Source organism: Astatotilapia calliptera, chromosome 4 (assembly GCF_964374335.1).
Source record: "Astatotilapia calliptera chromosome 4, fAstCal68.1, whole genome shotgun sequence".
In the NCBI taxonomy this organism is placed as follows: domain Eukaryota; kingdom Metazoa; phylum Chordata; class Actinopteri; order Cichliformes; family Cichlidae; genus Astatotilapia; species Astatotilapia calliptera.
The window spans coordinates 7,639,597-7,666,458 of record NC_137425.1 but is presented as its reverse complement, the minus strand read 5'-3'; the positions used below and the strand labels follow the sequence as shown (position 1 = coordinate 7,666,458).

General features: G+C 40.7%; 1 protein-coding gene across 5 annotated transcripts in view; it reads left to right on the top strand.

The window, feature by feature from the left end:
* The window catches only part of cdk12 (cyclin dependent kinase 12), a 34,710-nt gene that overhangs the window by 6,980 nt on the left and 868 nt on the right, over positions 1 to 26,862 (top strand). The window contains exons 6-15 of one of the 5 annotated variants that reach the window (XR_013908475.1): positions 112 to 301; positions 1,039 to 1,095; positions 1,346 to 1,447; positions 3,476 to 3,553; positions 3,639 to 3,755; positions 3,843 to 3,974; positions 4,167 to 4,387; positions 4,567 to 4,986; positions 6,616 to 7,143; positions 10,140 to 10,236. Coding sequence is in view for 4 of the 5 variants with exons in the window: in XM_080300164.1 (XP_080156290.1) it covers positions 112 to 301; positions 1,039 to 1,095; positions 1,346 to 1,447; positions 3,476 to 3,553; positions 3,639 to 3,755; positions 3,843 to 3,974; positions 4,167 to 4,387; positions 4,567 to 4,986; positions 6,616 to 7,028 (1,730 nt within the window). In the remaining variant the exon portion in view is untranslated. Of the gene's footprint in view, positions 1 to 111; positions 302 to 1,038; positions 1,096 to 1,345; positions 1,448 to 3,475; positions 3,554 to 3,638; positions 3,756 to 3,842; positions 3,975 to 4,166; positions 4,388 to 4,566; positions 5,645 to 6,615; positions 8,249 to 10,139; positions 10,237 to 26,862 lie in introns of those variants that run through there. The other 4 variants (XM_080300165.1, XM_026164345.2, XM_080300164.1 and 1 more) reach the window with 4 other exon arrangements.

The window sequence follows — 26,862 nt, the reverse complement described above, 5'->3', positions numbered from 1 at the left end:
ACCTGAATACCTATTAACCATTTAACACATGTCCACTTATGTGAACCCACAGACATATGTGTGTGCATGTATTTTTGTTTAAGACATCTGAATACATCTTTGTATTTTTAGGAGCTTTTTACCTGGTGTTTGAGTACATGGACCATGATCTGATGGGCCTGCTGGAGTCAGGCCTGGTCCAGTTCTCCCATGAGCACATCCGCAGCTTCATGCGTCAGCTGATGGAGGGCCTGGACTACTGCCACAAAAATAACTTCCTGCACAGAGACATCAAATGCTCCAACATACTGCTAAATAACAAGTGAGTAAAGTATTGTTGTTTCCTGTGTGCAGACAATTGCAGTAAAATGCAGCAGCAGCTAGGCTGTTCCTAGTCACAGGTTTTTCAGTACTAACAGTGACATGTGAATTTTAAGTTTTATCTACTTTTTTTTCTTATTCACCCATGTAAACAAACACTAAGAAATGTAATCTTCACACCTTTAAATGTATCCGCATTCCTTAAATACTATCAAACGATTGCTATAATTTGTCAGGCAGAAAGGGTTCAAAAGTGTGTCTGCAGGAAAGCTAATTACAAAGTAACAAAATTAATTGGATGCTTCAGATAACCTTAGTGGAGTACAGCAACTTCCCACAGATGGTTGCTTAGTACAGTTGAACATCCAATGTACAACCAAGGTGCATGAAAAAACTGAGCTTAAATGAGCTATCAAGAATTAAGAAAATGTGTGTTTTTCTGGGAAGTGGAGGATTTAAAAACCACAGTGCATGAAGTTATTGCCCTGCTACTGAACAGCTGACTTCAAATAGACATTAGAAGTGGATCATTTGCACCTGAGCGCTGCCAAATTTGACCAATAATATTTGTTGTTTCTTTAAGAGCAGTGTGTATTTTACAGTATCAGTTGACTTTTACAGTGAAGACACTTTGAGTTGTGTTTTAGGATTAGATGCACTAAGATTCAGTAGTTGGCAATGCTTTTTTTGTTATTGTTTTTTTTTTTTTTTTAATGTTATCTGTGCTTGTTTGTGCAGAGGTCAGATCAAACTGGCTGACTTTGGTTTGGCTCGTCTTTACAACTCAGAGGAAAGGTAAGAGGCGACGGTTGTATATACCTGATCTGCTTAATTCCATTTAGTGATTATAGACATTATAGTGTTTAAGTTGCTGAATGAAAGCAGTTTATTTTATTATTTCTTTTTAATTTACAATGTCTGTCCACAAGATGGGGCTGTGTCTCAGAAATAATACAGTTACTTGGAGCTAAAATGATTCTGATTTGTCACTGGGGGACATGTATGACTGCTGACTCCCATCTCATCTCTCTTTTCTTGCTCCTAGCCGGCCATACACTAATAAAGTAATCACACTATGGTATCGTCCCCCTGAGCTTCTGCTGGGAGAGGAGAGATATTCTCCAGCCATTGATGTTTGGAGTTGTGGGTGAGTACAAAACGGTTATCTTAGTACTTCTGTCTGTCAAATCACGTGGTCTTCAAGTGTATGATTTATTGTCAGATGAATAATTGGGGAACAACAGATTATACTGTGGTTTTTATGTAGATTAAGACATTTTTTTGGGGGGGGGGAAGAAGAGTCTCAGCCTTTACTTCAGGTTAGTCACATAACACCCCTGAGTTGCCTAGGGTGCATAATTGCAGGTTAAAGCTTCCCACCCATCAGGGTTCACTGTACCAAAATAGTCCTATTTTCCCATTCACCTCGGCTCAACCCACAAACTACTCTAAAGTGGCATATTTGTGCTAGACTTGTGTTTTCCTTGCTTTGTCCTTCATCACAAGTCATTTTCACTCAATTTCTTCAAAAATGGTTTATGCAGATCATTTGGACAGCTGCTGTAGTCTTTTTTTTTTTTTTTAAATTGTTATTATATTACAGCAGTGTCTAATCTCACACATTTTACCTGTCTGTTGTCTGGTAGTTAACTTTTTTCGTAATGGTTGTTGGTAGATGTATTTAAGTATTTATTTCTGCAGTGTAAGCAGATGTGTTGGGAACATTTTGATAAAGTCTTTACAATGTACTATTTACGTTTGGTGACTAAAGCGCAAATTTCTCTTTAGATATGTGTCATATTCCTAAATCTTCAATTGTTTTATAGTATTTTATGGAAATAATTTGTCTTATTTTGCAGCAAGCCCAAAGGTATTACCATATTAAATTCGAATTATCACACTTGGTTATAAACATTCACAAAACTTTCACCTTTGTCATACAACTCTTAAACAACCTTATCTACAGTCTGAGAGAGTCTTTCCTTGTGAATACTTTAGGAGCTTTACCTTGTTGGAATAAAAGGGCCTACATTCTAGGGCTGCCACAAACGATTATTTTGATAGTCGACTAGTCACCGATTATTTCTGCGATTAGTCGACTAATCAGATCACCATCCATTGGACATAAAACGTACAGCTTATTGCACCAGCAGCATCTGCTCTTATATAACTATCATTAGCTTACAGCTTTAAGTGTTTCAGGTACGTGCTAACTAAAAATAAAGACAAGATGATAGTTTATTACATTTTAATGAAATTTGCAGATTGTTTCGGTTAAGTTTAATAAACTCCTTGCTATCTAAAATATAACAGGACACCGGAGTAAATTCTCCAGCATCTCACACTTCTGATGATCAGCTGTCTGCTTGACGTTTATTCAGCTGTGTAAAAACTATAACTTTAATCTCAGCCAAACCGATTTACTCAGGAACAAATAAAACACTGAAAAAAGCCAAACAATAAAATTTTAAGTTATCTAAGTGACTCATATATCATATTTAACCTGACTAGCGAAAGACGGCGGTGGGTTTGAAAACGATTTGCCGGGAGTCCAGTGTTCTCACGGCTCTAGTGACCTAGCCCCCGGCTAGCTATCGAGCTAGTGGGTAACAGACGTCTCCGAAAACGTCGGAGCGCTTTTGAAAATATGTGGTGTCCTGATAAACTGAGCAGATATTTGAGGTTTACACAGCTACATTCTCGCCTGAAAACATGTTAAACGTTTATTTTGTGACCCAGAAAGAAGAATAAGAGTAATATTAAAACTAACTAGCTGCCGCCATTGTTGGAAACTGAGCTGGGCCGCAGCTTCTTCTTCTTCGGGGTTTAACGGCAGCTGGCATCCTTGAACATGCAGTGCTGCCATCTTCTGTTTCAGTCCGTTATTACACTCTTAAATCCTGCTACTTACTCCTGCGTCTTTTGGGATCTTACAAAGCTTCAAATGACGCGTCGACTATTAAATCAGTCGTCGACGATTTTAATAGTCGACGTAATCGTGACTAGTCGACTAATCGTGGCAGCCCTACTACATTCATAACATTTCACAGGCCTATTTGACCAAGATTTTGCCAGGCCATTACTCTTTAAGTAGTTTTTAAAAGCTGTTTTAAACTTTACATTATATACATACATTATATACATGCAATACCTTTTCTTACTTGTCGTGGCTCAGGTGTATTCTTGGAGAGCTCTTTACCAAGAAGCCCATCTTCCAGGCTAACCAGGAACTTCTGCAACTAGAGCTGATCAGGTAGACTGCCTACCACAAATAAATTTCAAGTAATAATTTCTGATTGAATTATCAAGCTTATTAATAACCCTTTCCTTTGTCTCAGCCGACTGTGTGGGAGTCCCTGTCCGGCCGTTTGGCCTGATGTCATTAAACTTCCATTGTTCAACACAATGAAACCCAAGAAGCAGTACAGACGGCGACTACGGGAGGAGTTTGCACAGTATGTACTCAAACTACGCTTACCTAAGACAGCTGTGATCAACTCTGTCTGGTTCTAGAGGAGTAATATTTTTTCTCCTCAACATAGTTTACCTACTCCTGCCCTGGACTTACTGGACCGAATGCTGACCCTTGACCCTGCACGCCGTTGCACATCGGAGCAAGCGCTCTTCAGTGACTTCCTGCATGATGTTGAGCCCAACAGGATGCCACCACCAGAGTTAGTAGCTGGTTCTAGTGATGGTTGACACAATGACAGTGTTGGATTGAGCACGTGAAAAATAACACTAGGACATTATCTGTATCAGAATACAATTATTGCCTATTTAGGGCGTTTTCTTTCTTTATTTTGTTTTATTTGGTTAATAAAATGTATATTTTAAATTTGTACAATTTCTTTTTTCTTTTTTAGCCTTCCTCATCATCAAGACTGTCACGAGTTGTGGAGCAAGAAGAGAAGACGTGCACGTCAGAGCGGGGTCGTCGAGGATGTGCCTGTGCCCAAAGTGCCCCGTAAAGATGTGACAGGGACCTCCAGCGGAGACAACCCTCGTCCCCCAAACAGCCCCACTGGAGCTCCACCTCCTCCAGGGAAACCACCCTCCACAACCAACATAGAGAGTGAGTTGTCAGGTAACAGATACTAAGTATTTAACCAGGAACACATTTTTTTGTTTTTTCAAAAAAGTTTCCGTATTGTGAAAAAAAATATATATATATAAGAATTTATTTATTTAATTTTAAATGTATTTGATTGTTGTGTCTCTATTAGACTGACACTGAATTCTAGTCGCATGCATGTGTGTGTTTAGGCCTGGCATCGGCTGCAGAGCAGTTGAATCAGACAGAGCTGGCAGTGCTGCTAAACCTTCTCCAGGGACAGGCAGACGGCTTGCCCCAGGTTGCTCAGCTCCTCAACCTCCCCAATCCAGAGACTCTCAGCCAGTTGTTGTCTGCTGTTAGTGAGTCCTCTGACCACCAGGGGGCACCAGAGGACCAGACCCAGGCAGCTTCCAGGTCTCAGCCCCCAGAGCCGCCTCCTGAACCCCAAGAGATCTCACCGACATCTGGAGATCCGCCACTCAGCCAGGAAGACCAGGCCAAGCTACTGGCTCTCCTTTTGGGCCAAATTATAAAGCCACAAACCGAGGAGCAAGGCGATGAAAGTAATGGCGTTCAGTCAGAGGAGGCACTAACGCGCGGTTCGTCCGCTTCTACTACTGATTGCAAGGGCAAGTCTGGGTTTAGCCTATAGAGTGTGAAACAGAAAAGGTACCAGGGTCAGTTGGAAATCATAAGAGTGGAAAGAGCCAGGCAAGGAACAAACAGAAGCTGACTATATACTGTATCAAATTACTTTGATTTTAGGATACTTAATAAAATTTGCAAATAGGGCTATTAGACCGATATTACACCCACCCCTTCTTTTATTCATGACATACGAGTGACACACATTCAACATCTTCCCCTATAAACACCTGTACTATTAAAAAAAGTGCAAAAGAAAACCCTGGCAAATTGTCTTTTCAGCGTTTGCTGTCCTGTGACCCTGATAACCAGGTAAAGGTTTGTTGCACACGGATATCACTGGTTCATCACTGGTGTACTCAATAAACCAGAAGAAAGTACAGTGTTATTCATTTGAGTAAAAAGGCTCACACTGTGATGTTCCTTCAATTTTCCCTCTTTCTTGTTTCTTTATCACAGTCTTTGTTTCTCTCTGTCCCATTTCCACATGTGTTTTTTCTTCCTCACTTCATTTTCATTATAAAGCAGGTGTCATGGATTCTTCACAGAGAGCGATGTTGCTTTAAACAGTCTGTAATGTCAGCCTTTTTATGAAGAAAGTCTAATAAATTATCAAGTGAAAATAAATGTTTTGAATCTTTAGATGTCACCTGCATGTGTTTCTTTTAACCTTGGTTTTTGTCACTTTTTTTTTTGGTAACTGTTCACTCTGGGTCACGTTTTTCTTAAAATGTGATTAGGAATTGGAATAACACTGATTATGCTGCTGACACTGAATGGTGAACCTTTAAAAGCATTTGAAAACCTTACATCACTGGTCCACCTTGCACTGCAGTAGATTCGAAAGAATAGACAGTGCTGCTTTAGTAGTGTTACCCGCCCTTTGAACGTACTTGAAATTCTCCTGCTTAATTCACCTTTTCTGTTCATCCAACTGCACATGCCCCTTGTATTGTTTTCCCACTTAGTTCCCACATTTTTTTTCTGTGATTTGGGGGGGGGGTGTTTGGAAGTGTGGGCCTGCATCTGTTGTGCAAGTGTTAATCTGTTAGTGGGTAGTGCATTCAAAGACATTAACGTTTCTCTGTTTAATAAACATCTAAATGGTAATGACTAGTTATTTAAAAATAGAAAAAAACACTTATTTTATTTTTACCTACCTATAACCATTCACTTGAATCGGTAAATGGTCATGTGTTTCATGTGCCAGATGTAAAAAACATTTTTTTGTCTAATTGTTTTTAGTGATATTGTATAGCATCTACACTAGGTTCACAAAGTTATTTGATTCCAAAAACACAGACTGTTGTAAGATTGCTCCTACCACTGCAGCATGGTTCCCTATTTGTAGTAAGTTAGTGTGCTGATTTGCTTAAAGTGCTCTGCCCTCCCTCTTGTGGTAAAGGTAGGAATGTCAACGTTGTGTAACTCCATGATAGGCTTATTTGAAATGCAGTACTACTGTCTTTAAATGCAGGTTGGGAGTATAAGAGGAAAAAGAAAGCTTATTAGTGGGTGTGTAGCTAGTATGTAGGTTTAACTTAATTATGCCTTATAAGATTATGTCTAATGTGCTGTGTTCTGTTCTGTTCTGTTCTGTTTGGACCCTTCAGATGGTGCAGTGACAAAAAGAAAAAAGCTTGGGGCCAACCAGGGGCCTTCAACTGTTGAGCAACGTCCACCCTCTCCACCAGGTCCACCTCCATCAACTGTTGGAAACTCCCAGCAGGCTGCGCCAGAAACGCAACCCAGCCAGGACATCAGCCCTGCTGTAGCAGCTGCCTTGCTCCAGCTCATCTCTCAGCAGGACTCGGAGTGTGGTGCCTCACAGCGCAGCAACGATCCTTCTCCTACTGTGGACGCTCTTGCCCACAGACAGTGCCCTCCACCATGGGTTGCAAGCTCTCCACCGAAACCTTCAGCTGCAGCTGAATCCCCAGCAGGACTAGCGACTGCTGCTCCTACCACTGCAGCACAGTTTCCCAAAGACCAGGACCTCCGCTTTTCCCATGGAGCTGCCCGCTGACCCTCAGTTCCCCGTCGAGATCAAGCTGGGTACCGTGGGACTGGTCCAGCAATCCTGGCCTATAAGGAAATACAGAGGGACACCTACAGAGTATGACTCACTGGACCCTGTGCAGGTAGTGAAAGTTGGATCAAAGATTTTGATAATGAATGCCTGAATGAAAGAGATCTGGAGTATTTTTAGAAGTGGTCATGAATATCTCTGCCTGCAGAATGAGCTGTCATGTGGTGTTATGGTGGGAGTATCTCAGCAGGTTAGTCTGACTTTCAGCGGTTATGCATACTCTCCATCTGCAAACCCGTTCTCTCTCCTCTACACTGAAGGGTCTGGTGTCGAATGAAGTGTAGCTTCCAAATTGAGTGTTACACCGCTGACAAGCAACTTTGAAAACAACTATAATATCTTTTTTTGCCCTAGAACAAATGATTGTCATGTGCACAGCAGTGCCCCCTTCTAACAGGATTACCAGTGTTTTGGAGAATGAAGTAATTATCCTCCACCCTGACAGTCTGATAGACTTTTTGAAGTTAGTTGTTACATAAGGGTACATTTGAGGAAATGACCTCAGAAGATGTGACTTTTTCTGTTCATATTCGAGCTCCCCTGTTCTCAGCTTTGTGCCTCCACTCTGACCCCGGCGACCCTTGAATGATCTTGGCCTAGTGTGAAAATGTGGGCTAAGTTTCGGCTTTGAATGGCACCGGTGTACAGGTTACTTGGATGACGCACTCTGTCATCACCTAAAACTAACTCTGCTCACTTTAAGGTATCGCTTCTTTACATACAGCAGATCTTTGTGTTGTAACAAGCCTGTAGTGCTCATGTTCCTGTCTCAAACATGGAATAAACTGCATTTTGATGAACTGCTCCATAATGCACATACTCTTCTGCTAAATGAATGCAAAGCTAGAAACATACAGAAACACATTTTTCCCGATTCACCTAGTAGGCTTTGAAAGCCTCCTTGCATACGTCTGCTCCTCACCTACCTGCCAACAAAAGCTTTTTTTGTTTTTCCTCTCATTTTTTTGTGTAGTTATTTTTTTACATAAAGAAAATGATAACATGCCTAAAAAATGGTCTATTGTTTTGTTTCCATTTTTTGCTTTGGAAAAAGAAAGGAAAGAAAAATGGTTTCATGTGTCTGTAAAAAGAAACATTTTGTAATGTGTTTTTTTTTTCCCTTGGTTCAGTTTATTAAAGGAAGTTATGCGACCGGATGAACTGTCTGTTCTGCCGTTTCTGGATGTTTCTGTGTAAAGCGGCCACTAGATGGTAGGCACCAACGCAAACTACCACTCAGTTTACAGGAAGTCCACACAGTCAGGTTTCTCGGAAGACTGAAACTCAAGAACTGCAATGTGAAGCAAGTTGCGTACCGGGCTATAATTATTAATTATTAATCTGATCTTGTGGTAGGTAAATTCCAACCACTGTTTTGATTTTAAAAAATGTAACTAAGGAATGATATTTATCTCACAAACCACAACTTAAAGATACAAACAAATAATTTAATAAGTAAGCAAGAAAATATGCGTAATTCCATGTAAAGGATTTACCAAACTGAGATTTTGGAGCATGTGCATTCCAGTGTGTTAGACAGGTTCACGAAAATGGCCCAAATATTTCACCCTTATTTGTAATGTGATATCTTCCTATGTTCTTTTGTCCTTTTTCCCTTTTAGCAAACATGCCATAATCTGTTCACTATCATTGCTGAAGGGAATCGGTGTTTATGTTTGGTCATAGCTCTGGTTTAGCATAGCTTGAGAATATTTTATATAAATATTTTTATAGTTTCATCATAATGAGCAAAAAAACAACCAACCAACCAAAAAAAGCGAGTAGCTATAATGCACACAAAACGTATTCGTAATTCTCCCTATGCTGAAAGCGTATTTATGTATATTGATTCCTTCACTACTAGGGTTGATCTCTTTATGGAGATCCCGACAGGCTCATAAAATGTAGATTGGCAACGAGAGAAGTATGCAAGGTTCATGCAGACTGCCTGTGTGTTTGTGCACGTGTGAGTTTTTGCGTGTGCTGGATTGACTTCGTGCATACCCCAGACCAGTTCGTCACTTGGCAGGCTTACAGAGCCGCTTACCCCTCTGGCCCACCAAGCAGCTGAGCCCTCTGGGTGAGAGATCCTTTCAGAGTGGAGGCAGTGGGAGGCTCACCTGCCCTCTAGCACAGGCCCAGTGTGAGTGAGATGAGACGGTGTTGTGTGTGCGTGCATGTTTCTGTCTGATGCCTTTGCCCACCGGGACTCCAAATAATAGTGAATGTGCCCGCAGGGAGTTTCCACAGGAGAAGTAGTGGGCAATGCCAGTGCCAAGTCACAGAGACTAGACGAATAAATCAGGACTGAGGAGTGATGAGAGGGAGGTGCATGAGGCTGTGCCATCAATCAGAAAGGCACCTTATGGGGAATGCCCATAAATGTGCCATGCTGCCAGGCTGAAGCACGTACTCGCGATGGCAGAGACAGGCGACGGTGGTGCTCAAAATGGAGCCTCCATTTTGGATGCCGGCACTTCACTGTCAGCTGCAGGGATTTTGGTGGACTTCCAGACAAGCAGTGAATTGACTGACAGTATATTTCAGTCAGTTCACGCCAAATTATATTCATGAAATGTGATTTTTTTTTTCTTTTTTTATGTCACTGCTGGGCTTAATTTTCTCAGCCTTGTCTGAGCTGATTGATATATTATTTGGAATCTAGTTTATTTTAAACATAATCTGATCAATTAGACACTGTCTCCACTGTGTCAAAATTGAAACCCTTAGACAATTAGCAGCCATCACATTGAACATCTGTTTAAAGCTAAAATAACAAGAGTACTAGTAAGAATGTCGATCATTCTGAGTAAATGCAGATCAGCTGTTAGAAGTATGGAAAAAAGCAAAATGACAGTTCTTAGAGTTTATTTCCTTTTGTTGAGACTCTGAGTGAAGTGACCTGTTTTAGTTTTCAAGCTGAAACGTTCTCAGTCAAAATATTCATTCGCATTTTTCTGGCTCCTGCAGGGAACATTGTAGCAATCTAAAAAATCTTAAACGCCTGGCACCTCAATGTGTCTCAACTTGTACATTTTAATTTGGCAGCAAAATCAGGATGCAAGAAAAAGAAGAAAGTGAAGTGAGACGACAGAAGATGAGATTCACGGGCAGGCAAAGAGGGCAACTGCTGAGCAGGAGCAAAGTAAGCCATTTAAAGCTGCATTTTAATGTTTCACTTTAAGCAAACGATTAGGTCAGTCAAACTGTGAGGGATATTTCACACATTTAGATATTTTCATGTGGGCCTTTCAGAAACACAACAAAACTAACGATTCTGGACCAATTTGTAAATCAGTCATTATATCTTATATGCTGTGATATATTTCTCGATTTTATCTGGATTTATAATTATGTAAAGTATCCGAATACCCATCTATTCTACTTGCGTGCACACAGCTATGAGAACGTGCATTAATGCGGGCCTGCGTGGCATCTCGTTTGTGGAGTGTAAATCTGGGCTGCTGTCGTATCTCTGAGCCGTGCTACAGTTTGATGTCGAGTCTGCTGACTGAGGCTGTTTGATCAGTGACTATGTGTAAACTCAGTGAAGGGAGGCACAGACTCCCTCAGTTGCTCATTTAAAGCACACACTACACAAAGTGTGATTAAGAAAAAATAGTTAATATAAGACAGAAATTGCATATAAGTAGTAGTGTTTTCTTGACTGGAAATGTAAACCTAACTCCCCACCAACATATTGTCGCCGAATGGGGGAAAAAACAAAACAAAACACATTGAATTTTGAAAGCATTTCGGGTCGTGAGCAAATTGTGCTGTCTTCATCATATCCTTCTTTGTCTTCTATCAAGCAGAATTTAATGTCAGCCATTTCGTTTATGGCTACATCTTTATTTATGTGATATTTCAAAAATTGATTGACTTTATCCCAGCAGTGATATATGCTTTACTGCTGCAACAGCATGCTTTATTGATGCCATAACACCATCTCCATTTCTTCTCAGTTTATAGTTTTGTGAGAAAAGTGCTCTCTCTCTCTCTCTCTCTCTCACTCACACACACACATTATTTTTTGATTGTTGAACAGCAGTGAGGCCAACCAAAGAGGGCTTTTTTAGGAGGGCTTTTTGGATCAGCCAGATGATACAGATGTGTGATGCTTTTATATTAAGTCACTGCTGCCAGGTCATAAAATGAAAATAATCTGGAAAAATTGGGCCAAATTCTAAATGATTTGCTCTAACAATAATCAATACCCTCACAGGCGGATGATGCTGACTTTTAAAAATCTTTCCCTGACCTTATCGCAGTGAACTCCCCGTTAGCCAAAGACACTTCACCCTCTCTGCGTGACGCTGCACTTTTGCAAAAGTATTTTTCCAAGGTCTCACCATCTCATTACCAATTCTATTCAAAGCGCTTCATGAGCTAGGCAACATTATTGTCTCTCTCCATGAGTCTGTGTTGATGCTGCCTCTTTAAGGGCAGAGGGGCTGCTGGGAAAGCTGTCGGTGAGGATGGTGGAAGAGGAAAAGGAGGAGGGTGGTGGGGGTGCGAGGGGAGGGGGGTGGGTGGGTGTGGAGTTGGGGGGGACGGGCCCTGCAGGACCATTTGTGCTGAAGCTCATTTGCGCAGCGACACTTAATTGGCTACAACAATTAATTAATGTGTTGGAAAGTTGGCACAAAAAGTTCATTTAAGAGGGTTTTAATAAGCAATTAGAGGAAAAGCAGCGAACAGGGGGAATTACTGGAGAGGAAAGAGAAAAGCAGAGATGGAGCGAACGTCTGGCCAGTAGGAGCGTGCACGCCCCACTGTAGCTGTGGCTGCAGTGCTTTTGTCTCTTTCACTGACCCTTCAGTTCTGAAGAGCTGCTGAATGATTAGTCGCCATTATATCTATTTCTGAAGCCTTTAGTACTGTTCTTCAGTGGACTTGAAACCCACGATGCCCTGATATTGTATACATATCAACCCCGGTGGCCCCTACTGCCCCTCCCTTCCCTACCTCTTGTCCCAGCGCCCAGTGTAAAATATCGCATGACTAATGAGTGGAGCAGGTTGGAATCCTGGGGAAGATGTCCTTGGAAGACGAATGCATTTTCAGCAGAATAATTAACTTAATTAACAAATTCACATGCATATTCATCAGCCTATTAATGTCTGCTCCGCGCTGCTTGATGAGCAATGCAATAATAACCGTTTCATTTGCATATTTGTGTTCACACTCACACCCTTCTCCAAATAATTAAAAAAAGGACTCGGAGTGTAGGAAACTCAAAAGACAGGCGAGTCACTGCCACACGCTGTGTCTTGCAGGCACTTTCCACCTGCAGCACACGCACAGTTGCACACGTAGGTTATATATATCTGTGGAGTGTGTGTGTTTTATCTTTGCGGCTGAATTGCTGCATGCCAGTTAAAATTGGAAGTGTGTGACAGAATCTGCCTCTCTCTGTCTGCACCTCCAGCCTCCTTCCAAAATCACCGCAACTCCTTTTCTGCTTCCTCTCTTATAGAAACTCTACTTTCCTTCCTGTTTTGTTTCCCTTTCTCTCTCTTCTTGTTATTTATTCATCCATATCAGGCTTTCCTTTAATTTATTAATTTCTTGCTTTTGAAGTTTGTGTTGTCTGCCTGTCAGTGAGTGTATGTTTTGCTCGAGAACTTGAATGCATGTGAGCGACTGTGCGAGCATCGCTGACAGCTGTGTTAATAAAGCCGAGTTTAAAAGTAAAGGAGCAGCAAACAGGGATCACAAGAGTCAAATAAGTTTGGAATGTTCATATCCTTTTAGTTTCTCGACTCGCGTTGATGTTTTAAGGGCTTATCGTGTGTGTTTTCTTTCAAACTGGATTCGTATTCTCAGTAACAAGGATGCCGCCTGTGTGTGTGTGTTACTGTCAGTGGTGAAGGGTGTGAGTATCTGGGAATGACTGTGTATTTCCTGAGAGACTGTAAGCATCTCTGTCTTTCATCACTGGATGTGTATTTGTGTTTATCACTTTGGATTCAACTTGTACTGTGTGATTAATGCCCCTTGTATGTGTTTGTGAGTCCCCCTCCAATATTTCAGATGACAGTGATGTAAAAGACAAATGTGTGTGTTGCATCTAAAACATGGCTGCATGGGCATCTCTCTTTTTTGTGGGTTGGGGAGTTATTCTTAAACCAAGAAAGTAAGTAAGTGTGTGTGTGTGTGTGTGTGTGTGTGTGTGTGTGTGTGTGTGTGTGTGTGTGTGTGTGTGTGTGTGTGTACTGCCAGCTTGTGTGCAGACAGCAGCAGTTTGTGGAGCAAGAATTAAAAGTAGGGAGAGATGCCAAGTGAGTCTCTGGAGACAGATAGTAGGGACAGAGAGAGAAGAAAGAGGAAATAAAAACACACACACACAGCAGACACACCATATACAGAGCCACCTACACAAAGAAACCTAACCTTGTGGTAGCCTATTACAAAGCTTGATTTTTTTAAATAAGAAAAGCATTTTTAAAGTGACCTGATATAAAAAATAAAAAATAATCTTTTACATTATCTTTTATCTCTGAAGTTATGTCCTTATTAAAATAAAAGAACCGAATAAATTTAAATTCAATTTTGACTAGGCATTTCATTCTAGGAATACAGTATGAAGAGCCAAAAGCTGCAGTTCATGAAATTGCCACTTGAGGCCGGCTCGAAAAGCGAGTCACTCCCCATAATGCCTGCATTTACAGCAGAAATAAACACATTTACAACCTGGTAAAAAGTAAATAAATAAATAATGGTCCCTGTAGCTATTTTGCCCCTTTGTGACCATTTATAACTGACTGACTGTTAATAATTTTAATGCTTAAAGTTATACATGATTTAGGGTGTGGCCCAATGACCGTCACACTCACTAGGCCACTGGCTGTGTCATGTTGATGGAGGTGTTTTCTTTTGGAATATTTTTAATGCAGATATCTGACCAATAATATAGTTTAAAGTTTAAAATATTACTAGAATTACTAGAATCCCACTCACTAAAACATTAGTGAGTGAAATTCTAGTATTTTAATTGGCTTTATTTTCTCTAAGACGTTCACATGTAGATGATACACCTTGCTTACCAACCAACTAACCAACCAGTGTTTATGACCCTAAAAAGAACCCCAAGAAGATGATGGAAGTTGAGGCTTCAGACTAAAAATCTAAAAGCCACTGTGTGATTTTTTTTTTTTTTAAGTTTTTTTTGGCTTTTTAACACAGTTTTATGACTAATTCTCATGTTAAAAACATGTAAAAGTGAACTTTGCCTCTTCCTTCTGGGAGTGAGTGTAATTACATAAACACGCATGGTCTGAGAAAAAAACCCACAAAGATAATAATCCATGTTCTGGTCTAGACTATATCCTTTTCATTAGTTTCTTTTTAATCTAGATTTGCTTGAAAGCTTTATATATATTATCCATCTTTGTGGCTAAGGTTACCCCGGAGTCTGCTGAACTAATAATTTGTTGGCCGACATAAAACACACCAGTAATAAGGTATGAATACAATTAAGTCACCATAACGCCAAGTTCTGGTATACTCCAGAACAGAAAAAAAAACTTAGCTGGCTTTTAAAGATTATAAAAAGATATTTAAAAAAAAAAAAACAACCTTAATCGCTCTGACTAAGTGTTTAACCTTAACATGAACTAAAGCTTAACCTTGACACTAAAATCAAATAGATCTTTGAAGTGGTGTAAAAATGTGAAGATGCGAAAGTGTCCTCGCACCAATGGTCTGCAACTCAAAGCGGTCCTCACTAAGATAGCTAAACAAGAACATACACACAGATTGAGATAGAGCTCTCACCTTTTTGTCTCCCTGTCCACTTTCTCCCTTTCCTTGTCTCATCTCTCTCTTTCTCTCTCCCAGCCTGCTGAGGTGACACCCCGTGTGCAGTGTGACACTGAGCTGTCACCTCCTACTCCCTGCATCACACCTCTGCCCCCTGCTGGGCCAACCCCGTCATGGCACCCAGACACCCAGCCAGCCTGTCCTCCGTTGTTGGCATAAATACAGGCTGCACTGAACATCACTTTATGTTCTGTCACGCAGTCAGCCCCACAGTCGAAAAATATAGGCTCTTTATTTCTTCTTTATTTCTCTTCGTCTTAAACCCCTTTTTCATAAAATAGATGAATAGGTCTATTTTTCAATTAACTTTAAGTTATCCTTACAAGATTTAAGCTAATATCAAACAGGAAAAAACAATAAGACACTTAAAAAAAGAACTAAAATATTATAATCTCTTCTGTATCTCACCAAAAATAAGCAAAGACCAAAAGCACCAAAAAATTTTTTATTAAGCAATAATTTATCTCTTGTGGAACCATAAAAAAGGCTAAACGTCAGGTGAAAAATGTGCATTTGGCTACTGAATAAAGACTGTCATCTCCAGCAGTAATTTTCTGTTTTCCCAACATGAAATACTTTTGACATATTTTGGATTCCAGGCATGCTCGGACATAAATCTGACAACCTCGTCACTCTGTTTTTGCCTTCTGTTGTATGGGTTTGGTGCCATATTTTAGTCGCAGTTGTAATTAAAAACAAGAGGTCAAGCTGAAATGCGAGGAAGCGGCACTCAATAATTTTTCATCTTCTGGCCTTTAAGATTAATAAAATAGAAAAAAAAAACCCTGATAATAAAATAAGTTTAAGGTCAAGCTGCTCTCAACCTGCATACTTGTGTAGCCTCTGATGAGGGGCCCAAGAAGACATAGCTTTATTTCGACAGGGTGAGGAACCACTGCACGTATATAACATTTTTAGTCATCTCTTAATTTCAAAGCTAATTTTTTCTGTAAATTCAAGTTAGTAAATTTCATTTGAATCTTCACTTTCTGTTGCAAATTGCTCTACATGCAAATATTTGGCAGTGCAGACTGTCCTGAAACACACTTGACTACTCAGACCTGGCTTTTCTGATTGAGGAGAAGAGCAATGCAATGTCACATCTGGATTGCAGTCATCATATGTCAATGAGGACTCAGTGGATTGCTAGTTACGCTCATCTGGTTGTTTTGTGTCCCGGTGTACGCTCTTATACTTTAGCTTTCTGAGTCACTAGGTGTGTGTGTCCAGCCAGGCAGGCCAGTGGCAAGCGGGGACGGAGCAATTGAGATATAGAGCATTAGTTGGTGTCAGGAGTAAATTAGAGGCCAGATCTGTTTTCTAATCAGAGCACAAGCACCGTGTTAGAGGAATTAGGGCGACAGCTGCTGGGAGCTTTTTATTCCTCTCTCTCTCAGCCAGAGACAGGCAGACCCCAGCTCAGGGACCACCTCTTTACCACAGCCACCTGTCAACACCGGTGTGTGTATGTGTGTGTGCACATGCGTGTTTCCATCCCCCCACTCGATGTGCACGCTCACATACGTATGACACACACATCCAATACCATGCGAGCTTGCACACATGCTTGCACACGTGCTTGCACACAGACACACAAACACCGTCTGGTACGCTGACCTCCCTCCATCTCTGAAATTAATGACAGTGCAGGTTCTATGTGCGCGTAGCCGCTCGTGGTGTGTTTATGTTTTCCGACAAGTGTGAAAGGCCCTTCTGAGATATCAAATTTAGATAAGGTGGAGCGGTGGGTGGCCTTGCATATGTCTGTTTACTATGGATACCAGAAAAGGCCTCAATGCTACGACAGCCCGTTCGTTAAACAACATCGGTTTCGCAGGCACAGAGTTATTGTAAGAATTTGACAGTGACATCACTGGCAAACAAAACAGAGCAACCATTTGTTGATCACAGTTTAGACAAAACACTAGAATTTCAAATTAAGTGTGAAGCTATAAATTAATGTACGGAAGGCATAGAAACGCAAGGCCAAAAAAAGTTACAAGTAAATCAGTATATAATTCTCCTAATTTGTGTCAAGTCTGGAGAAAGTATGTGCATTTACAAATGTTTCTTTGCTTCAGTGCAGAATAACGTAACTTAGGATGACTCCCAATTCTAAGGATGATTGATAATACCATGAATAAATACGTCGTGAGCTGCTTGTACTGATTTTACCCGAAAGAGATCTGTTGTGGGCTGCGTTGTAGGAGGGTGAGAGGTGTAGGAGGTGGCATCGAGATTCACACAGTGTCACACACTTGCTTCGGAAATGTCACCTTTTTTCTTTTTGTTTTTTTTTCTTTTTTAAACTGAATTGCTGAATCTGCAGAGTGTATAGTTGTTTTGTTCTTTCAGGTAATGCAGGATCCACTTTTGGGAAATTTGATGTAGAGCTCATTATAGCAAGCGTTGGCACAGGACAGTAATGCAGCTTTAATTAAAATAAGTGATTATCATTTCTGTGTATTTAGTATTTCAGGATTTACATTGTAAGAAAATGCTGTCAATTAATTTATAGCAAAAAGCTGGTAGCTCTGATTGACAACACTGAACATTTATTTTACAGTCAACCTATTGTAATATACAGCAATGGTCTCTTGCTATAAATATAGCATGGTACTATGCTCTTTATAGACTTTAAGGTTTATTTTTTTACCTCCATGATAATTTTGTTACTTTAAAATATTTTTGCACGTCTTTGCCCATATAATCTGAATTTACTTCCTTGTACTTTCTAAACTATGAAAAGATGTTTTACTTTAATTCTCTCTCTCGCTTTTTTTAAGAATAAAATTATGTAAGCCTCAACTTAAGAGTGACAAGTTATGAGGCCCTAGTCTCAAATGTTGTTGCCTTCTTGTATCCCATACAAATTAATTAATGGAACGTGCTCGTGCAATCATGTTTCTCAATATGCAGGCAAAATATACAGATAAGTAAACTTCAAAAAACTAAGGACTAAGATCAAAGCTACTTTGAGCTGTTCCCTTATTCACAAGATAACCTATTAAAGGTCATCTTATCTGTTCTCTTATCTTATTCACAAGGTGTTGCCACAGCGGGTAAGCGCTACATTTTTGATTTGGTAGATTTTTATGCTGAATGCCCTTCCTGACACAAACCCCAAGGGATTCGTGTCTCCTCCTGTAATCAAACCAAGGCTCTCTAGCTTGTTGGGGAAATGTGTAAACTACTACACTAGAAGCAACTAAACTAAAAAAAAAAGCTAAGGTCAATTTAACAAATTAAATAAATAAAAGACTTAAGTTTGATTTACATTTTGAACTGAGCAAACACTTGGTGACAACGGGAAAGAACAACTCCCTTTTAACAGGAAGAAACCTGAATTTTAGGAGTATTCTCGGCCATACCAGATCCCATTCCAAGTAACCATCACAACACTTATTATCATAGAGTGTATGTATTTTTCACAAAAGGCATTGTGGTAACTATAATATTGCATTATTGTATGAAATATCCTGAATTTTCACATCAATTTGATACAGTACTATGAATGAAACCAAAGATGAGAAAAATTGTTTGGGTTGTTGCAAAAAACATTTAAAAGTACTTTGAAGAATCTTTAGTGTTCAATCACCAAACTCACACTTTTCTTCACTGTTATTAATTCTCAGTGTTTTTCCCCCAATTAGACACATAAAACTTACAAACTTGTCCTAAGATTAAAAATGTATGGTAATCTTAGGACTGTGGTTCCTGTAAGCTTTTAATACTGCAATTCCAATATACACTCCCTTTTGTATTTTGTTTTCTTTTTAATGTGTGAATTTAAAGTTTTTGGGGAGCAGTAAAAGCTTGAGTAAAGTGATATTCATGTTATTTTAAGATAAGAATGTAACTTGAATGGCAACCATCCACCCATCCAGGTTTGGGGTTGGGGGTTGGAGGCTCTCTAACTTGTCATATGTGCAGGGTACACCCTGGACAGATCACCAGTATACATAAAGATTTTCAAGTAAAACTCCAAATCATTTTCAGCATGATTACCAAGGGGTTTGAGCAAAAATAACTTCACACCCACTGCTGTTACATCACACTAAACATAACCTCAAAGTCAAGTAGACCTTCAGCTATTTATTGTGATTGGTTATTGGGTGTCCCACTCACTACACTAATACAAAATGACTCCTTAATATAATAGTAAGTTAAATAACACATTTTTGCAAAGAGAAATCTGCAAAAACAATGTAACTCACATCTCTCTCTATAACTTCACATTAGGTGTCAGTCTTGTGGCTTTGAAGGCTAATTTGCTTTGGCTAAAGTCTAATAGGGAAACACATGCATGCATTCACCCGCACACTCACACACAATCCTCCTCTCACTCTTGCACATCCCACACATGTGCACCGCCACACAGTGTCATAAATAGACAGACAGTGCCAATCTGAGGCCTGGACACGAGCCAGCTCTGCAGCAGCTCAGTAGTTAAATTATTAACACCAACTGGGAGAGAGACAAAGAGAGGAGCAGATCAGGCAGCTCAGCAAAGAGGAGATCTGGAGAAGAGAAAAGAAGAGGTGAATCGAGACAAACTAAACATCAGAGGTGCAGAGGAGCTTTGCTGTTTAGGTTAGTGTGGTGCGTAAAGATGGATAGAGAGATGAGCGAAACAAACAGGCATGAGAAGTGTAAAAATATCTCCTTGATTTCCAGTAGAGTGGGAGATTTTGGGATGAACATAGAAAACAACGGGGTCTTGGTGAGAGGAAGGTAGAGAGGTGGATGATGAGGTTTTTCATAGATGGAACTGGAATACTAATGCTGCATCAGTGTGTTGGTGTGTGTGTTTAGTAGAGTGAGGGGAGGGGAAAAGAGATGGAGAGAGATCTGGGGATGTTGGTTCTGATCCAGAGAGTTAATGTTGCGCTCATTGATGGATAGAGTGCCAGGAATGAGGCTCCATACTCACACAAGATGGATGGAGCACTGCTCTCTCTCCTTCTCTCTCTGCTCTATAGTTTAATGCCTCTCATCTTATTTATTCCTCTTTTTCAAAGATAAACAGTAATCAGAGAGCCCTGCCACCAGGAGCAGCGGCATGCGTATTGGTAAAGAGGCTTTACCCCTGTGTCGAGGCATCCTGTATTGTGTCCATCCTATTAACTAAATGTAAAACGCATCACCAAAATCACCAAAGACTCAGTGATGGTATCCAAATTTACTGACATATATTGTAACAGACGACAAGATCAGCATCCTGCTTGGATTTCTATATATTTGTAGAAATTATCTGTAAACTCTCTAAAAAAAAAAAAAGACATTTTGAAGTAGAAGATCGAGTCCTGAATGCATGTGAGAGAATCGTGTATGTGGCTTATACAACCAAAAAAAAAAAGTAAACTTCAAGTTAAAAAGTGTTTGGCTAAGTGTGAACAAGTGACTTGTGAATGTGAATGCATGCTCAGCAAGATAAAAAATCAAAAAACAACAACAAAAACCAAATGTGAAGTATAACCGAGTGTTTTGTATTGGGCGTGCATACATGGATGTACAGATGCATGTACAGAACGTGTGTTGTTTTTATTTAGCTTGCCTCCTTTGGCCATAAAGCCCCCACCACTTTCATCGTAAATACACAAAAACACACACTTTCCCCAGTTTCCTCCTTTATGGCGGGGGCATCGGGGGGTGAAGTGATCTGTGCGAAAGCCTCCTGTTCTATGCGCCGCGCGGCTGAGGCAGAGGGGGATTGTGGGTAGCTGCTGTCTGCAGGGGTGTGTTGGGTGGGGGGGAGCGGGGGTAGAGGGGAGGGGGGGGGTTGCCGGGGCGGGCGGCAGCAGATGGCGTGCCACACTGTGAGGGCCGTCGGCTGGCATCCAGAGGAGGAGGAAGAGGGAGGGAGGAAGATAGGAGGTGGGGTGGGGGGAGGTGGAAATGGAAGATGGGGGGGGGGGGGGGGGTGTGTACAGGGATTGGAGGGGCACTGCTCCCAAAGTGCCAGCAGGCATCAGGAGAGACAGAGAGAGAGACAGAGGTGAGGGGCTTTGGTGGGAGACAGGCTGGTAGACAGGCAGACTGGAGGGAACCCAGAGACTCTGAGATTAGTGGTTAAGCAGGGCTTGGGAGCATGATTTCATTGCTAATTGCATTCACTGAAGAAGAACCAAAACGACAGATTTGTCTTTGAACCCTAATTCACTAGTGACTTTTGACCTTTTCCACTTCCATACAGTGTCGCCCAGTGCCCACCGCTGAGGGGGATTAGCACACAGGACCAAGCAGAGGTCCTCCTTTGGCATATTGTTGTCTGAGGATTGCCACCAATCTAGCATGAGGTTGGCATGTGGAGGGCATCGGGTTGGCATATGTACTGTGAGGAGTTGACACAGGGTCTGGTCTGATGTGACATAAGTTTGGCAGGCTTGGCATCAAGGTGGCACAAGACTGGCACCGGGTTAGTGAGGGGTGCCGAATGGATAGTGTCTGTCAAAGAGGTTACAGATGGGTCTGTGCAGTCTCGTTGCTTTATGTGTCTACCTCTGACCCAGACAGACAACTGATAAACAGAGTTTTACATCCTATATTAAACATAAACTTAATTAACTTACATTGCTATAAGTGAATGCCATTGTACTTCTGTATGTAAAGTCATCTGAAAGCATGCAGCTACTGCTACATAATTTGCTAATGTTACTTATTATCTGCATTGCATTGTCATTTAATTTCTAAAAATTTATACTTTTTAAACTGCAATATAATAAACAATTGCTGGACTGTTAGTTAAATTGAGTTTAGAGAAGAGTTTTATGCTCTGAAATATAGTCAGTTAGTTGTGTATGGTGTTATTAAAGTTATTAGTAAAGGTAGCGGCATTGCAAACGTATACCGTACTTGATAAAATTCATTTTGCACCACTGCCTTCGCTCAGAGCTGTTTGTGTTTACGCTTTGAAACTCGAGTCGCTCTCGCTCAGGAGATGGCACACAGGACCTAAATATTTCATTTCAAAAATTTCATTTCGCATTCATACGTGCACATGGTGCTCTACTGCTAACCCACATCTCACTCAGACCTCTTCAAATCTGTGCTAGAAAACTGTACTAAATGCAGTCAGTCTTAATAGCTGGGACACACTCTTGGGTCATTCAGGTTGCCCTACTTGGTTTTGTACGTTATCCTGCTTCATCTGCCAACTGTAGCCTTATCCACTGCTGGATTAAGGAAAACAAAAAATTAACAATGCAAACCTGTAACGTGCATTTTAGCTTTTGATCAAAGCCGTTGAACTTGAGATGTAATTTGGGTCACAGTCCTGGGAGTGGAGGAGATGTAGCAGTTTTTGGAGGTGAATGGGTCTCTCTTTGTATTCACTGTGAACGCCTCCCATTACCTGAAAGTATTGTTGAAAATGAGCCTCTGTCTTCTTCTAATTAAGGTGCGGGTAACAACCAGCACCTTCAGCAGAGCATGCACATATGAAGACAGACATAAACAGTCAACACACACAAGCATGCGTGCACACGTACACAGAGAACTCACAACCCGCTGCTGCTACCACAGAGAAGGGTTGAACAGATGTTGAGGAATTTAAGATGCAAAAGGGAACTGGGACTCCCCCGCACACACACCCACCCTGTGCCCCACCTTTCTGTACCCCCTCCTTCACATAGGCACACACACACTCACACAACCAGTTTTGCACTTTAACACACACACAAATCTACATAAATTACACCTAAAACTTGAACATACATCATCCTCGACTCTTCTCCTTTTGAAAAGATTTGTGTGGATGTACACACATGCACATATGTGCACAAGTGCATGCACAAAAGCAGACACAAGCACACATGCGTGCATGCATTGTGGCCCACATCCCCCTCCAGGCTGGCCCTGCTCAAAAGGGGCACCATGTGGCACTCTATTCCCTCTGGCAAGAGACACTAACTCTGCCAGCTTTGCATTGTCCTCTGCCCACTGGAGAGCACGCGCCCAAACCACGGACCCTCTCTGTCTTTACCCCCATTTCTCCTTCTCTTTCTCTCTCACTTTCATTGCCTTTCCTCTTGTTCATCGCATACAAACTGAGATAGATGTCGTTTACCTGCTTTTGCTCTCCCAAGTGCACAGAAACGCAAGATGAATATGTGTGTTTGTGCTGAGACTCTGCTGGGAAATCTTTCCCTCGTGCTTCATTGTTTGCCTTTGTGTCCCACCAACTTTCCAACCTTCATCCAAGAGAAATAGTAAATATCACTTTAAAAGTGCTTTGTTAATGTTGATTGGTTTGGCCTCATTCAAATAAAATATAATTAATATACCCCAGAAATTCAACAAGTATCCAGCTGCCTGTCTGGTTAACATTTTTTCTTTATATTATATCTCTCAACAATTAATTAGTTGGACCCTTGATTCATTGATTCATAGTGCATGCAAAGATCTAAATGTTGGTGTGAAAGGGAACTCTAAATGAATAGATAAGTGCAGTCATGTATAAAAAGTGGCAGTGCTGGGACATTGTTATGTTAAGTAAAGCTTTGTGACGTCCCATTAGTACTGGTTAGATCCTGATCACTGCATAAGGATCGCATTGTATTATAGTCTGTTTGTCTGGATTCTATTTGAAGTGGGTTCCTTGTATCAACACATATTACGAGGACATATTAAAGAATCTGTGTTACAGATCTGAAGTAATACAATGGAGAAGAATACAAATGATTTAAAATCTTATGAAATTAATTGCACTATTTACAGAGGAAAGTTTATATTTGACACTTTGCGGGGTATACAAACTTTACTTTTGTTCTTAGCCCTAAATAAAAGGCCATCCGTGCAAAAGTCATATAAACGATGCTTTGATTTCTCTTTCCTTTTCTTCCGGTCCCTCAGAGGGAAGTGGTTCTGTCCCTCTTTTCCACCACACAGCTGCTCTGAGGAGAGAGGGGCTCCACGGGGCTCTGGGTAGCCTTAGCTCTCTGTGCTTGGGTGAGAATTAGCCAGCTTTAGTGCTTGCCTTGCCTGCTAATCCCTTAATCTGGCGATGCTGAGGAGGAAGGCTTTAGAGAAGAGATGGTGTGTCAGTCCATGTCTTCACATCTCTCTTGGCACACTCAGACACATGGAAAAGTTTGCAGTTGAGAGTTGTGCATTGCTTTCATGAATTAGGCATGCTATTCTGTGTGATGTGTGTCATCTAGAAATTGTTCAAACATTGAATTTAGCAGCGCAAAATGTATTGCTTTGCCTTTGTATAAATGTAGAAATAGAGAAGATGATTTGTCATCCCAGGTAACAAATACATTTCTCAAATTTAAAACTATGTTTTAAACGCACACTGTTTCTTCATTGTGTTGCTCTTAAACACGCTGTACTTATTTCTTTTATCTAATTTTAGTCAGAGAACACAGCACTTCATAATCACAATTCAAGGTGATTTAATCTGATTTAATTCACTGTGATTTGGGCAGGGATAGCTCAATAGGTAGAGTGGTGGCCCCATGATCGGAAGATCGGGGGTTCGATTCCCTAAACAACTACCCTGAGGTACCCCTGAGCAAGGTACTGTTCCTAAACACTGCTCCCCGTGCGCTCAATGGCTGCCTGCTGCTTCACTGAGTGAATGGGTTAAATGCAGAGAGGAATTTCTCTACGGGGTTCAATAAAGTATAATTTAAGGTGTTAAGGTGACAAACTTGTTAGCCAAGAATTAGCGTTCATTTAAAAGTCGCATTTTGGACTTTGTAAATTTGAATGGATACTTACTCTCTTTTAACTCTTTCTTTGGTCTCCTTTAACCTTTGAGGGTTTTTTTTTTTGTTTTTTGATAAATGCAGAGATGTTTAAATATATATATATATATAGATATTTTGTAATGATTGTGAAGGCACATGCTTGAAATGTTTGAAATAAAACTGAACTGAACTGAACTGAACTGAATATATCCTGTGTATTTGTCTATGTTTAGTGGCAGGCAGGTCAGTGGGTTTTTAGAGGTTTTTTTCCACTTGGAACAGCTGCTTGCTCTAGCCGAAAACAACATTATCAGAGTAATATTTAAAATAAAAGCATCAAAGTTATAGGCCACTCGGCTAACAAGTTGCTTTAAACCTCTTAAAACCTGAATTGATTCCGATAATATTTTCTCTGGACTCATCACATTGCGGTACCTCTGTCATATCGGAATTTAAAACAATGTAAAAATATCAGCTCTACCCACCTAAATGAATGGGCACAAGCTTAGCTTCATTTTAAGTGTTTGAGAAGTAGGAGCATAAATAAATCAGTACCCATAAATTGAGCATCTCTTGTAGAGAGAAGAAAAAATCCTCAGCTCAATCAAAAACAAACATTTTCAAAACACAGTGCTGTGCGATATTAAAGTATTAGTTCTAAAACCCAGAGCTGATAAACACTTTATACATTTAATATCTCGCAGAGCCACTGAGCTTTATTTTGGCACAAATAATTTTTAATTGGCATTGATGACTTGCATTGGGGTCCCTTTGTGTTTTGCTATGTTTCAGTGCTTTTTCTGCCTTTCCAAAATGCGCTCACAGAGCAGTTCTACAGATTTACAACATACTGGTGTACAGGGTTCAGTGCAGCATAGATGCCTGTTTGTGTCACTGCACACACTGGAAACAGACACAGAAGCTGAACTATTAGAGTTCCAAGGTGTAAATCAAAGCATGTTAATAAATTCAAACTTTGAGAAAATGCTTTTAAAGTGAAAGAACCTGGTGATTAACTCCTGATTAGTGAGTGGTTAAATTCTAGTTGTGCTAATGGCCTATGAATAACAAAGCGTTCCGACATGTTAACATTGTCATGAATGCAATAACACAGAGGGACAGCCTGGTACTGATTGTGCAACCACACGGTAATGAATGGCTAATGTGCTGGTACAGAAGAGATGTTAATGCCATCCTAATTCGCTTTTGCTCAGAGCAAGGCGTTGCATCCTGAGCCTGTTAATCTGAACCCTTTAAACCTTTAATCTGGCAGTCTTTTACACGCAGACACACACACACAAAGGCATGACAGCCAACCTGTCATTGCCTTGTAAAAGCACATACCTGCCACACCTCTCTCAGGCTCCCTCTCTTTCTCAGAGACACATGTGACATATTGAGTGCCTGCAGCGAGATTCTTCCCCATGAGTGGCATTCCAGAGCAGGCTGTCCCAGGGGAGCATGAGAGTGGAGCTGGGCGTGGGGGCAGTTGAGGCTGTCGTCAGAGGGAGTGCAGTGCAGGGACCTTGTTGATGCAAAAGTCTGGAATGTTGTTGGTCTGCGCTCTCGGTCAAGTGTTTTGACTACATGAGCAGCAGAACAGATTGGCCTGAGCTGACCAGCAACGATGTGTCCCATTGGACGGATAAAAGGTAATCCCCACCAGCAGAAAAAAAAGGTCCACAATCAGCCTCATACTAGCCATGTAAAACTAACACATCACATCATAATCTAAGGACATTGTGCTTTGGAGCCAATTTAGTCAACAAGTTTAAGACGAGAACAAGTTAACAGACGAAAATATAAAATTACAAGTGATGCTCTTAAAATCAGAACATTAAAAACAAGATGTCAGATGATAGGTAGAAAATCAAAAAATTTTTCCTTTTCCTCACAGCTGTGGACACAAAACACCTTCAGAAATATTCCGTGCAGCAGCTGGAAATCAAATCATTCAACACTTTTCCAGTTAAATACACTAAAAAGGGAGTAACCTTCATGTTGAACTGTGTGTATCAGTTGCAGTGCTGTGTTCTCTGTAGCTTCAACAGACATTTGTGATTTTGTCTGAAAAGAATGAAGCTTATTTTAAGTAATGTGGAATGTAGAAGCATCTTTGTGTATTGCAACTTGTATCCACTATACATCACTTTCCTTTATCCTGCCTGCAGCAGACACGTGCGCGTGCAGATTTCTAGGCCTTTCCACTGCGTTTTGTTGACTGTGTCTTTCTTCTTAATTAGATCAGAATG